The sequence below is a fragment of the Lithobates pipiens genome, unplaced genomic scaffold (assembly GCF_037356315.1).
Source record: "Lithobates pipiens isolate NorthernLeopardFrog02 unplaced genomic scaffold, aLitPip1_a1.2 Scaffold_1, whole genome shotgun sequence".
In the NCBI taxonomy this organism is placed as follows: Eukaryota; Metazoa; Chordata; class Amphibia; order Anura; family Ranidae; genus Lithobates; species Lithobates pipiens.
In genome coordinates this window covers 227,404,325-227,418,921 of record NW_027507685.1, presented here as the reverse complement: position 1 = coordinate 227,418,921, position 14,597 = coordinate 227,404,325, and the positions used below count along the sequence as shown (strand labels likewise).

General features: G+C 42.3%; 1 protein-coding gene across 4 annotated transcripts in view; it reads right to left on the bottom strand.

Moving 5' to 3' along the window:
* Positions 1-11,367, bottom strand: part of LOC143983957 (major histocompatibility complex class I-related protein 1-like) — a 56,383-nt gene extending 45,016 nt beyond the window's left edge. The window contains exons 1-3 of one of the 4 annotated variants that reach the window (XM_077484163.1): positions 11,284-11,367; positions 3,551-3,667; positions 2,368-2,574 (exon numbers count right to left, since the gene is read on the bottom strand). Coding sequence is in view for 2 of the 4 variants with exons in the window: in XM_077484146.1 (XP_077340272.1) it covers positions 3,551-3,553 (3 nt within the window). In the remaining 2 variants the exon portion in view is untranslated. Of the gene's footprint in view, positions 1-2,367; positions 2,575-3,550; positions 3,668-9,984; positions 10,454-11,283 lie in introns of those variants that run through there. The other 3 variants (XM_077484173.1, XM_077484146.1, XM_077484153.1) reach the window with 3 other exon arrangements.
* Positions 11,368-14,597: the final 3,230 nt, after the last annotated feature.

Here is a 14,597-nt window from a genome sequence, read left to right as displayed (position 1 = left end):
GGTGATGAGCAGTGCCTGGTTTTCTCCAGACATAATGCTTGCCATTCAGGCCAAAGAGTTTCAACAGACCAGAGAAGTTTGTTTCTCATGGTCTGAGAGTCTCCAGGCAGGCTGTCATGTGCATTTTACTGAGGAGTGGCTTCCGTCCTGCCACTCTACCATACAGGCCTGATTGGTAGAGTGCTGCAGAGATTATTGTTCTTCTGGAAGGTTCTCCTCTCTCCACAGAGAAATGCTAGAGCTTTGTCAGAGTGACCATCAGGTACTTGGTCACCTCCCTGACAAAGGCCCTTCTCCCCTGATCTCTCAGTTTTACCTGACGGCCCACTCTAGAAAGAGTCCTGGTGGTTCCAAACGTCTTCCATTTATGGATGATGGAGGCCACTGTGCTCACTGGGACCTGCTGCAGAATTTTTTTCTGTACCGTTCCCCAGATCTGTGCCTCCATACAATCCTTTCTTGGAGGTCTACAGACAATTCCTTGGACCTTGGCTTAGTTTGTGCTCTGACATTCACTGTTAACTTTGAGACCTTAGACAGGTGTGTGCCTTTCCAAATCATGGTCAATCACCAAACTTTACTACAGGAGGACTCCAATCAAATTGTAGAAACATGTCAAGGGTGCTCAGTGGAAACATGATATCTGAGATCAATATCGAGTGTCATGGTAAAGGCTGTGAATACTTCTGTACTGTACATTTTTTTTTGTTTTTTTAACAAATTTGCCAAGAGTTCACACAAACTTCTTTCACTTTGTCATTATGGGGTATTGTTTGTAGAATTTTGAAGAAAATAATGAATTTAATTGATTTTGGATTAAGGATGTAACATAACAAAATGTGGAAAAAGCAAAGTGCTGTGAATAAGTTCCAGATGCACTATATATCTATGCATCTCTGGTAGCACATTCCAGTCTTTGGATATGGTGTTTAGCAAGCAAAAGAAGTTCAGGCATGTATCAGGAGGCTGGCTGATGACTCAGATGCTTTTGTTTCATTTTTTCCTTTCTTAATCTCCCTGGCGGTATTCCCAAGTCTGGCTCGGGGTGGAATTTCAGTACCACTAGCGATTACCCCGAGCCAGACTTGGGATTGCATTGCAGGATACAGGGAAAGTTACTTACCTTGTCCCCTGGATCCTGCGATGTCCTCCCCGCTGTGTGTGCGATGTCTCCTCGTTCGATTTACACAGTGCCAAATTCCGCCGGGCTCCGTTCCCTGCGAGCGTGGAAACGCGCGGGGAAGGAGAACGGCGCCAAATTCAAAAAAGTAAAAACACAGTACATATACAGTACACTGTAATTTTACAGATTACAAAAATGACACATCCCCTTTGTCCCTAGTGGTCTGTGCAGTGCCCTGCATGTCCTTTTATATTATAAATACAGTTTTTCTGCCTGGAATTTGGAGATTGTCCATGGCAACCAAAAAGTGTCCCTTTATGTCAAAAGTGGTTTTAGACCAGCTAGAAAACCGCAATAATAAATGAGAATCACTTGCAGAATTGAGCGATTGTGATTTGTGGGGAAATTTGTCATCAAACACTAAATCTGAAGACAGCGACAATTCTGCAACTCAGCACATTTCAGTGTTTTTGATTTGATTACATTATTAAATATTTTTTATTATTATTATTATATTATTATTTGTTATAATTATTTATAGTTATTTATTATATTATAATTTATGATTAATTTTTCAAACTTTATCATACCCGGGATGTCTACAAGACTCTGGTTTGGACAGATTTAAGTGAGTTATTCCTAAGCACTTGTACACACGGTTGGATATTCCGATGGAAAATGTCCGATCAGACCGTGTTGGTGGATAATCCGACAGTGTGTGGGCTCCATGGGACTGTTTCCATCGGAATATCCGACGGACCAAGTTTGAGAGCTTGGCTATAAAATTTTCCGACAACATGATCTGATCGGACTTTGTCTGATTGTTTGTAGAGAATTCCGATCGGACAAGTGCCACGCATGCTCAGATCAAATTCCTAGACCAAAGCTATTGCCTACTAGCCTGAACGTAGTGCCATCGTAAAAAAATAACGTCATCACGTTACGAACGATCAAATTTTCCGACAACTTTGTCCGACCGTGTGTATGCAAGACAAGTTTCGGACAAAATCCGTCGGATTTCTTTGTTGGAATGTCCGACCATGTGTACAAGGGCTAAGAATTACCGGCCTACAATATAAAATGCCAAATTTCCATGCAAAATAATTGTACCGCTTTCAGCACCAAAAATCGGAAATAATCATACCGCCAGGGAGGTTAATGTTCTCTCAAAATGATATTAAAGTCTTACTTTATTATTATTATTATTTATTTATTTTTTTAAACAACAAAAATGTTATACTTACTTGCTCTGTGCAGTATTTTTGCCCAGTGCAGGCCTAATCCTCCTTGGTGCCTGATAAGCTGATGGGTCTTCCGGTAACAAGCGGGTTAAGTGAGAGCGTGCATGAGGTCTGTGCTTGGTGCTTGGCGGGATCCCATTCTGTTACTGGAGGTGAGTTAACAGAAGTACACTGGACTGGTGAAGAGGGCGAAGGCTCAGCATGTCCCTCCTAATGCAACATACAAGTTACAGTGTGTAGTGACTTGGGACAAGTCGCTTTTCAGAGGAACAGTGAAGGTTAATCTTTGATTGTTTACATGACCGTAGTCTCCACGTGTTCCCGAGCATTAACCACTTCCGGACCTCTCGCCGTAGTTTTATGACGCTATTTTGAAGAGGAATACCTAGCTACCATAACCTCGGTATCCTAGCGGTCTGCTTCAAAATAAAAGTGGTCTCTGCCGCGGATTGCAAGATCACTTTAATCGGTGGTGGGAGAGGCCCCTCCCGCCGCTCTCCGGTGCCCTGTCATGCTTTTTCCTATTACAAGGGACATTTACATTCCATGTAATAGAAATAAAAGTGACCCATTTTTTTTTTTTTTTAAAGAACAGTGTAAAAAATTTTTTTTTTAAATACCACACATGTGAGATATCGCCATGATCATTAGAGAGAGAGCAATAATTCTAGCCCTAGACCTCCTCTGTAACTCAAAACATGCAACCTGTAGAATTTTTTAATTGTCGCCTATGGAGATTTTTAAGGGTAAAAGTTTGTCACCATTCCATTAGCGGGCTCAACTGAAGTGTGACATGTTGGGTATCTGTTACTGGGCGTAACATTATCTTTCACAATATAAAAAAAATTGGGCTAACTTTACTGTTGTCTTATTTTTAATTCAAAAAAGTGAATTTAAAGTGGGCTTGTAAGACCGCTGCACAAATACGGTTTGACAAAAAGTATTGAAACAACAGCCGTTTTATTCTCTATGGTGTTCTCTAGAAAAAAAAAGTTATATATATATATATATATATATATATATATATATATATATATATATATATATATATATATATAATGTTTGGGGGTTCTAGCAAAAAAAATGTTTTTAAATTGTAAACACCAAATCTCAGAAAGAGGCTCGGTCCTTAAGTGGTTAATGAGCGCATTCTGCGTGACTGTCACCCTGCCCACAAGTAACTTACCATTTGGCTTCTGAAGATTTTTAGAAAATCTGCACATAACACTGTCTTTCGTTCATTCTTGCCTCTTGCCTGCCCTCAGCTTCAGTATTCATAAGAATGTCTGATTGTAATGGGAACCTGGAAAAGGAAAACAAGGAAGGCCATTACTGTGTATTAAATGTCACTGTTATCTCTGCATATTGGGGAACTATGCTGAGATCCAGCATTCAATCTCCAATAGGGGTTGGTGCATTCTCCTGAGGTTTGTGCCCATTTTCCTCTCAAAGTCTAAGGCTCGATTCACATCTACATGAGCTGTTGTAAGAAAATGCATGGGGCTGCCATACATTCTGAATGGCACCCCCACCCATGATAAAACACAGGGCATTCATGGATGCAGGTACCGCAGAGAAATTGTATGGTCAAAATGACCATGCGATTTCCCTGTGGGTCACGTTTGTAAAAGGTGTATGCACCTTTTTCTGCAGGAAACGCAGTCATGGCAGCCCATTCAAATTAATGGGCTTCTGTGCCCAAGCAAGCGCTGTTGGCACACACACATAGATGTGAACCTAGCCTAAAACAATTATGGTAGCTTAAAGTGACTCTGTTACAAGAAAAACCAAACAAACACAAGTTTGTACAGGATACCTTGTAAATTAAAAAAGATTATTCTCACTAGTCTTGCTATTTGCACCTCTGATCTTGGCTGTATTGGAAAGATATGCTACTCAAAAAAAAATCTTGATTAGAATCATAATTACCTAGGTGGATGCAGCATTGGTCCGAGACTTTTGGGCATCCTTTCGGGCAGGGATATTAGATTACATTACATTAGGTTACATTGCATTCTCCTGGGAGCTGATAAGTCTAACAAAGGGAAACATTAGACATCGGCACAAGTAAATACTATGAAATAAACAAGTAGGCTATGAACAGGGAAGCAGGGTTGCCATAGAAACGTTGGATTGAGAAGGAGGCTTGGTTAACAGTACAGGAAGTGCTCAATGTAAGGGCGGAAATACACTCCACTGTGGACTCAAAAAACAATACTTAAGATGGCGCTGTCTAACCCCTGGAAACCAGTTTTTTAAAGTTTCTTTAACCCCCCTGATGGTATTCCCGAGTCTGGCCCGGGATGGAGATTCTGTACAAAAATCGGTAACCCCTGAGCCAGACTCGGGACCGCATCGCTGAATGCAGGGAGAGGTTTACTTACCTTGTCCCCTGGATCCATTGATGTCCCCCCACTGTACGAGCGAGCCGTGTCTCGCTCGATCTATCACGGAAGCCGAGCTCCGTTCCCTGCGAGCGTTGCAACGCACGGGGACGGAGAATAGCGCCAAATTCAAAAAGTTAAACACACACATTACATACAGTATAATGTAATCTTACAGATTACATTGCTGTATGTAATTATTTCACATCCCCTTTGTCCCTAGTGGTCTGTCCAGTGCCCTGCATGCAGTTTTATCTTATAAAAACTGTTATTTATGCCTGGAAACTGGAGATTGTCCATAGCAACCAAAACTGTCCCTTTACATCAAAAATGGTTTTAGACTAGCTAGAAAACAGCGATAATAAATTAGAATCACTCGCAGAATTGAGCGATAGTGATTTGTGGGGAGATCCGTCATCAAATATTGAAAAGTAATGACAGTGACAATTCTGCAACTGAGCAAATTTCAGTGTTTTTGATTTGATTACATTATTGAATCATTTTTATTATTGTTATATTATTATTTGGTATAATTATTTATAGTTATTTATTATATTATAATTTATGATTTCATTTTTCAAACTTTATCATACCCGGAATGTCTGCTAGAATCTTGTTTGGACAGATTTAAGTGAGTTATTCCTAAAGCCCCATACACACTATCAGTTTTTCTGCTGAGTTTTTCCTTCAGATTTACCAAAACCATATAATATGAGGTCAAACCTTAGAAGTTTCAATGTGTATGCAATCAGGCAGGCCCTTCTACTACATGGTTTTGGTAAAGCTGAAGGAAAAACTCATCAGAAAAACTGATAGTGTGTATGGGGCTTAAAGCGGGAGTCCACCGGGACTCCGCGTTTTTTTTTTTTTAAAAGCCAGCAGCTACAAATACTGCAGCTGCTGACTTTTAAAATAGTGACACTTACCTGTCCAGCGCGCCCGCGATGTCGGCACCCGAAGCCGATCGCTCGGTCGTCTGTCGGGTCCTGCCGCCGCCATCTTGGGTATGGGAATCAGGAAATGGAGCCTTTCGGCTTCATTTCCCGGTTCCCTACTGCACATGCGCGAATCGCGCGGCGCAATAAGGACGCTCCCCGCTGCCTCTGGGAGCTGTGTGTTTCCCAGCAGGCAGCGGGGCACTTGCGGGAAGGGGCGGGCAGTTGCGGAAAGGGGCGTAAGTTACGCCCCTTTCCGCAGACAGCTATCCCGGAAGTGGGTGCTGTTACCTGGATTATCCAGGTAACTGCACCCCCCTCCCCCCTGAAAGGTGCCGATTGTGGCACCGGAGGGGGGGAGGGTTCCGATGAGCGGAAGGTCCACTTTAGGGTGGACCTCCGCTTTAAGAATTACAGGACTACAATATAAAACGCCAAATTTCCATGCAAAATAATTGTACCGCTTTCAGCACCTAAAATCTGAAATAATCATACTGACAGGGAGGTTAAACAGTGAGTAATATGCGATTTGGGCTGGATTACAGTGGCTATAGTCTGATAATGACTTATTATAACGGACTAAATGAAAAGAAGCATCAGAGTGGGAGAGTTTACTTCCTCTTTAATGTACACAAATGCAAAGAAAATCTGTACTTGGGTTCCAAACTGTTAACATTGCTACCAACACAATATTCTGGTGATGACGTCAACACTAGACGTGCTGACGTCATTGCGTTTGCTACTTCTGAGTGAATGGGCGATTGCAAGACAACCGGCTATCCTTGCTGATTTTAACGGTGTTTCTTCTAAGTGTGTTTTCCTTTATTTTATTAAACAAAATCATCAGATTTACACTATGGAGAGCTTCCTTTTCTCATTTTTTGGGTGACATTTGGTATCCATCCATGTATTTTGCTTGATCGAGCTACCCGTCCACCGGCTGCCCATCTCTCCTTTACTGTGCTGACGCCATTGGAGTTGTTGTCCTGATCCCCTGGATAAAGGCCCTGGCTGGGTATATAGCCGCAAACTCAATTAGCTTGCCTTTTGGTAAGCGTGCATTTCATTTGGTGTTTGGTACTTATTGGTGGTGGAAGCTACTGTATCAAGTCTTATTCATTCAAATATTTTAGCACTATTTTAAGAATTACGGACTGTTTCCCAATTTATTTGATTTATTCAATTAATTTGATTTATTCTTAGCCTTGGACTTTTTCACTTTTTTTCACATTCACTATGTAATTAGAGTCATAGATTTGATTACTTATTCATTTTTTTAGTCCTAATTTGTATCTATCAGTAATTTCAGCGCAGCTATTTGTTTTTTAATTGTCTTTATGTGTGTATCTCACATTTTAGCTGCTGCTTAATTTTAGTTTTATTTTCTTGTTTTGAGCGCCGTATTTCCCACTTTCCTTAATAATAATACATAACACTAATAATAAAAACTTTGTATTATTATTATTTATTATTAATTTGTTCCGTTCCATTTGTTTAGATGCAACATTCCTTATTTTGGATCATTTGTAACTTTGTATAAATTCATATTCGTTACATTCACATTCAAGAGCCAAATTTGTACCAGCTGACATGAATGGGAATGCCAGTTTGGTGATCCATGGAATATCTGTGGATCCCTGTGCAGGTAAACATGGCCTTCACATAGGTGTATGCTGTAGTATGCCCCATGTGAAGAAGACCTAAGTATTAGGTTTTAGCTATCAGGTTCCAGGAGTTAGTCTCCACCTGATGCTGGCTGCTGGGAGAGTATTTAGCACCACCTTAGAATCTCACTGTGCCTTAGCTTTAAAACCCATGTCCATGCTCTCTGTTGAGTGTTCCTGGAAACCTGTGATTTTTATCCTGATTCTGCTACCTGTACCTCCTTCCTTTGAACCTTGTAATTCATACCCTGCTGCCTATACCCTCTCCCTGTAAACTTTACCCCCATTCTGGCCCGAATGGACACAAAAACGAATGGCAATGAATCAAAGAACAGTTATAATAAATTTAACACATTTTTTTTTTTTTATTCGCATGACGTCACATGATGCAATAGTGGTTTGGGTCCATGGAGAAATTAATAAACTTACATTAATAAACTTTTTCAAATTTGTTTGATAATTTGGATAATGAAAATTATTACCAAGACTATGATACTACACTAAACCTTTTACCCAATCTTAAAATTTAAATGATTGTGTTTGCTATTTTGAAAATCCAGTATAAAGAAAAAAGTAATGGTGACAAAGAGTAATTTTCTGTTTAACCAATCATTCATGACATATTAATCCTGCATGGTCCAGGTAACTGGGGGCATAGCCGGGGCATGTGCATTTCCTATAAACTTTGTGCTGAAAGTTGCCCTTCTTTCTTATCTTTCTTAAATTGGGAGAATGCTCCTACATATAACTGGATTTAGAATATGTATATCTTAATATGATGATAGGTCAGGATTCTATAAAAAAAAAAAAATTTTTCGGAGGAATGCTATTTCTAAAAAAGAGAAGGACATTAATTATAAAAAATATTCCTGCTGCAATACCTACTGACCTACGAAAATACCAAAGTAGAGTAGAGGAAATCAGATATGTGGTGGTGCTGCTTCGGGAGGGAGAGGGCTAGTGCTTGCAGGGGGTGTTGGATGTGTGCTGGGGGAATGCTTTTGGAGGGGAGAGGGATAGTGCTGGGGGGAGGTCAGATATATGCTATGTGGTGCTTTGGGAGGGGAGAGAGCTAGAGCTAGCAGGGGGGGCTTGCATATGTGCTGGGGTGCTTTGGGAGGGGAAAGGGCTAGTGCTTGTGGAGGGGGTGGATGAATGCTGGGAGATGCTTTAGGAGGGGAGAGGGCTAGAGCTAGCGGGGGGCTTGGATATGTGCTGGGGGTTCTTTGGGAGGGGAGAAGACTTGTGCTAGCGGGGGGATCAGATATGTGCTAGGGTGATGCTTTGGGAGGGGAAAAAGCTAGAGCTAGTAAGGAAGGGTCAGATATGTGCTGGAGGGGAGCTATGGGAGGGGAGGGGGGATAGCGCTAGCAAGGGAGAGTCAGAAATGTGCTGGGGGGGAGCTTTTGGAGGGGAGATGGCTAGTTCAAGATGGGGGTGGGGGGTAAGACATGTGCTGGGGGGTTGCTTTAAAAGGGGATAGGGCTAGTGCAAGTGGGGGTAGGATATGTGTTGGGGGGGTGCTTGGGTGTCTGATATGTGCTGGGGGGTGCTTTGTCAAGGGAGAGGACTAGTGCAGGGGGGTGGTAGTGTGAAATAGGTCTTGAGATAATTCAGCTTCACTTTGTATTGGAAGTTATTCAGGCCAGGCATACCAGTCCATGCCCATATAAATATAGCCTAGAGCAGGGCTTTTTTTATCTGACAATAGGTGCAGGAACTCTCCTTTTCTGAGTCACCCCTTTTCCCCGCCCCTACCCACCTCCGAGCACCGTCCCTTGGTTCCATCCACTACCCACCTCCGAGCACCGTCCCTTGGTTCCATCCCCTACCCACCTCCCAGTACCGCCCATTTTAGACAATACAGAACCAAGTATCATTTTGTGGTGCTAAGTAATTTGTATGGAATTTGGTAATGATATCAAGTAAAGCAGTAAAATAGATACCAGTCAACCAACAACAATAGATCCCCCTAACAACAATGTACCACCCACAACAAAATCCCCCCAGCAACAATAGATCCCTGGCAGCATCAACAGATCTCCGCACAGCCAGCATTAATAGACACTCTGGCACCTATCAACAATAGACCCCACCCCCAACAGGGCATCTCCTTTAGCAACATAAGACCCCCCCTAGCAACAATAGGTCCCCCACCAGCAACAATAGACCTCCTTCAGCAACAATAGACCGCCCTACAAAAATAGATCCCCTCCAGGTAGAATAGATCCTCTAGCAGTGAGCATCAATACCCTGCAGCACACCCTAGCACCCCTTGCCATTACATACAGTCAGTTCAGGAGGTGCCTGAACTGTGTTCCCCTGTGTTCCCGCTGAAAAAAAGCCCTTGCCTAGAGAATGTACATCTTTGTATATTGCAATACAGTATAGGATGTTTTCATCAAGATCAAAATATGGCCACAACAGATGTATTGCAATACATTGCAATATACAAAGATGTACATTCTTTAAGCTATATTTATATGGGCATGGTATGCCTGAGACTGAGTAACTTCCATACAAAGTGAAGAAGATTATATACGTAACACACAAATATATTTTCCAGCAATAGCTCAGCTGTCCAACTTGCCAAGTAATATATATCTAAATTCTCCTCCTCACTGGTACTGCTGTTACCTGTGGTTCTTCAGGATTTCCTCCTGTGATGCGATAGGCGCAGGCACTGGCAGCGTATTCTCGGCCACTGACTGATTAATGCACCTGTGGGAGGAGCCAGCGCCGCGCCGGCCGAATCTGCATAGCAACGTACATACACAGGCAGGCAGCCAATCACGGAACAGCCGAGATGTTGAGCAGAGGCCCGAGCGGCAGAGCCAATCCGATGATCGGGCTGGACGGATGTCTGTATCTGTGATAAGCTGGAAAAGAGAGCAGCCCCGGGCCAGCAGACTCAGAAAAAAAGTCCACAGCGGCGGCCATTGCAACACAGGGCAACTGTCTTCAACACCTTCTTAAGATTCCAGGGGGAAGTGCCCCCCCTTGCCCTATGCTGCGGATGCCCATGTGCAGGGGGGGTAAACATGTGCCGGGGGGGGTGCTTTGAGAGGGATAGTGCTAGAAGCGGTTGTCAGATTTCAAATCCAACCCGCACTTCTAGCAAAAGTCTGCCAAACCCCCCCCCCCCCCCCCCCCAGCACATTCCTCTTAACCCCCCCAATCACTACACATTTTTTACATGATTCTCCTTCCCAGGCACTCTCTCCCCCTCCTTCCTGTCCATTTGCAGAGCATGGAAAACTTTGTGCAGACCTTGATCAGCGTGTGTCCCTGCTCCCCCCTCCTCCTGTGTTTATACAGAGCGGAGAAGGAAGAGGGGGGAGCTTTGATCTACTGACACTCGGCCCTTCTGAAACATTGGGAGGGGACAGAGAAAATTGAGTACTGTCCGTGATACTTTTTTTATTTGCACTAACATACAATTTTTCAGGACAAGCTTTCGGGGTATGTCCCCTTCTTCAAGGTCCAAGCAGTACCTTGAAGAAGGTACTTCTCTGTCACAATTGCACTAATACGGCTACAATCACATTAAGTATATTGGGAGGGGAGATAGATCAGATGGCGAGCAAACTCGTCACTCCTGGTGCTGTCTGGTGTGAATGATGTGTCCGGGTCTGAAGAAGATGGAAACTCGAACCATCATTCAAAAACCGGACTGTCCGGGGGGAGAAAACCGTGCAGGTGCCAACCCTAATTTAAAACTTTCAGCACTGTTTCTAATAGCTTTAAACTTACTTGTTGTGGAGCAGGCACACTTTGGTTAGTGTTAATAAACCTCCCTGCATGGTTCTTTTTTTTTTCTTTCCATAAAAAACTTTAGTAAAGAATCTCATTGAGTACGTTCTTAGATATAGCAAAATAAACAAGTCAAATCAGAGGGATAATGGGCTAGAAAATCAGATTAGGCATGCAATTTACCTCGATTTTGTATTGACTTGTCTGCAAACTCACCAGAAAACAAGTCTAAAAAGTCACAAAGTGAAACCGAAAGTCATTCTCAAGCATTTCCGGAAAAACTTTAACCTCTTAATGGCTTAACATGCTATGGATGATCTGAGCAAATCTGTTACACAGAGCAGATAAGTATAACATGTTTGTTATTTTCAAAAAATAAAATTTAAACCTTTAAAATCACTTAAATGATAGCTCTTCCCTCTGAAAGTCACATGTAAGTGTGTACGCCTCTTCTATCTTAACCACTTTGGCTGGAGGATTTGGCTGGCTAAAGACCAGAGCACTTTTTGCGATTCGGCACTGTGTCGCTTTGACTGACAATTGCCCGGTCATGTGACGTTGCTCCCAAACTAAATTGACGTCCTTTTTTCCCCACAAATAGAGCTTTCTTTTGGTGGTATTTGATCACCTCTGTGGTTTTTATTTTTTGCACTATAAACAAAAATAGAGCGACAATTTTGAAAAAAAAAAGCAATATTTATTACTTTTTGCTATAATAAGTATCCCCCAAAAATATATAAACAAACATTTTTTTTCCCCTCAGTTTAGCCCGATACGTATTCTTCTACATATTTTTGTTAAAAAAAATAAATAAGCGTTTATTGATTGGTTTGCGCAAAAGTTATCGTGTCTACAATATAGGGGCTAGTTTTATGCCATTTTTATTATTATTTTTTTTACTAGTAATGGCGGAGATCTGCGATTTTTATCATGACGGTGACATTAAAATTAAAATTAAAATTGCATTGATTACTGTGTAAATGTGACTGCCAGTGAATGGGTTAACACTAGGTGGTGCTGTAGGATTAAGTGTGTCCTAGGGAGTGATTCTAACTGTGTGTGTGTGGGGGGGGGGGGGGCTACGTGTAACACATCACTGATCACTGCTCCTGATTACAAGGAGCTGTGATCAGTGAGAGTGTCGCTAGGCAGAACGGGGAAATGCTTGTTTACATAAGGATCTCCCCGTTCTTCCTCTCTGTGAGACGATCGGGGGTATCAGGCGCGCGCCTGCTATGCAAGTCCCACAACTTCAGGCAGTATAGTGTGATTTCGCGCAGAGGAGCCAACCTGCCAGAGTAAAACTGGCTGGTCCGCAAGCGGCTAGAGAATGTGACTTTACAGGTCCCTGGCTAGAATGCCCTTGACTTTTTGACTTGAAAGACAGGTAGAAGGAGCAGAAACTGGCCAAAAAGAAATACTTCAAAAACTGACACATCTTAGATTATAGAAAATATATAAAACTAAACTGAAATATAAAAAAAGAAAAATGAGGGTAAAGATAGGCAGCCCCATGGGGCCACCGCTTAATTGCCAAAGTCTAGGCATGCTAGGAACGGATTCAGCCTTATGCTGGGAATGACATTTTTCTTTATGTAGCCAGATGCTGGACTACAGAAACACGGAGCAAGAGACATTTCCCTCTTTACAATCAGTTAATTTTTACTTGCTGCTGTTAAGCTGAATGTTGTGTTGCACTATACACTTTAGTTAAGGAGAAATATAGCCAGAAAAGCCCATGGACTTCTATGCAGAATGCTGAGAATTATAGGAATTGTAGTGTGAAACATCAATCACAGACAGGGACTTGTGAACCTTTACAATACAGTTCCCATAGGACATTCAGGAGGAAGCGGAGTGGTGGAACAGAAAAAAAAGGGCAGATGTGCCATCAGAATCAGCGACCCATCAGGGGTAAAGAAAGTGACGTTCCATCACCTGCGCATGCATCCACCGCTACCAGTTTTGCTCATGTGACAGAACACCTGCAGTCAGAAGAAGCGGCAGCAGACATCTTACTACACCCAGCTACGTCTTGAATTTCAGAGTAATTTTAGCAATGTGAGCGTATATATAAATAAATATAGTATATTGACATCTGTGATGCTGTTTGGATGTTACAGTTTGAAAGAAGCTGGACATCAGTAGTAGGAAGATGGTGGAGGCCATGTTGGTACACCATGCATTACTCTGCACTTAACCTTTAGGCTTTCAAAATTAAACATCCAAACAGCATCACAGATGTCAATATACTATATTTATTTACATGCACTCACTTTATTGCTAAAATTACTGTGAAATTCAAGATGAAGCCAGGTGTACTAAGATGTCCATTGCCTTCTTCAGACTGTAGGTGTTCTGTCAGATGAGCAAACCTGGTAGCCATAGGACACACGCACACCTGACGGAACGCCACTACTCCGATGGGTCACAGATTCTGACAGAACACTGGCAAAAGGGTCGTCCTTCTCAAGCTAGCATCTAGCAGCAGCAACAAGCAATCCTTTACTTCAAAGTCAGGAAACAACAGCCACCTCCCAAGGGACCAGGATCTCCGCCGTGAACCTACAGAAAACTGAAAAAACTGAAATACAACCTGAAAGCCATCACGACTCAGCATGTGGTTCTCAGCAAAAAAGTTGCTCAGGTATGTTTCCTCTGCATTTCTCTCCTGTCAGGCAGCACAGTAGCTCTTCACCCCTTGTAGGTTTTTTTTTCTCCATCAGCAGAATAGCTTGTGGACTTGGGCACACATTGCACTTCAGCAGCCCCCCTATAGTAATCTCACATCACTAGCAGTTCCTCCTACAGAAGCCATGTGTCCCACAGCCCTTGCCCACAGGCTCTGGACACACCGCCAGCTGGGTTCACTCTCCCTGCACACAGCAGTCTCTCTTAGCAAGCTTAAAGCCTTTGCTCCTAATGATGGTCAATGGATACATTTTAAAAAAAATTATTAATTAATTCAAATATGGCATAAGTACAAAAATGTTCTTGGAACTGGAAGACAGTGCATACCACCAACACGGGTTCATGCAATTAACAGGTCACTTTCTGTCAACCTTCTCTTACTTCTGACTATCAGTTCCCAAAGCTATCCTCGGAAAAACTAGATAAAGCTGAATAATGTTGTCAATATAAATCTTTCATGGGGAAGCCCACACAAATATATACAGTATCTCACAAAAGTGAGTACGCCCCTCACATTTTATTGCATCTTTTCATGTGACAACACTGAAGAAATTACACTTTGCTACAATGTAAAGTAGTGAGTGTACAGCTTGTATAACAGTGTACATTTTGTGTCCCCTCAAAATAACTCAACACACAGCCATTGATGTCTAAACCGCTGGCAACAAAAGGTGTATTAAATTTGGTGTTATCACTCTCACCCTCTCATACTGGTCACTGGAAGTTCAATATGGCACCTCATGGCAAATAACTCGCTGAGGATCAGAAATTTTTTTTTTTGCTCTACATAAAGATGGCCTAGGCTA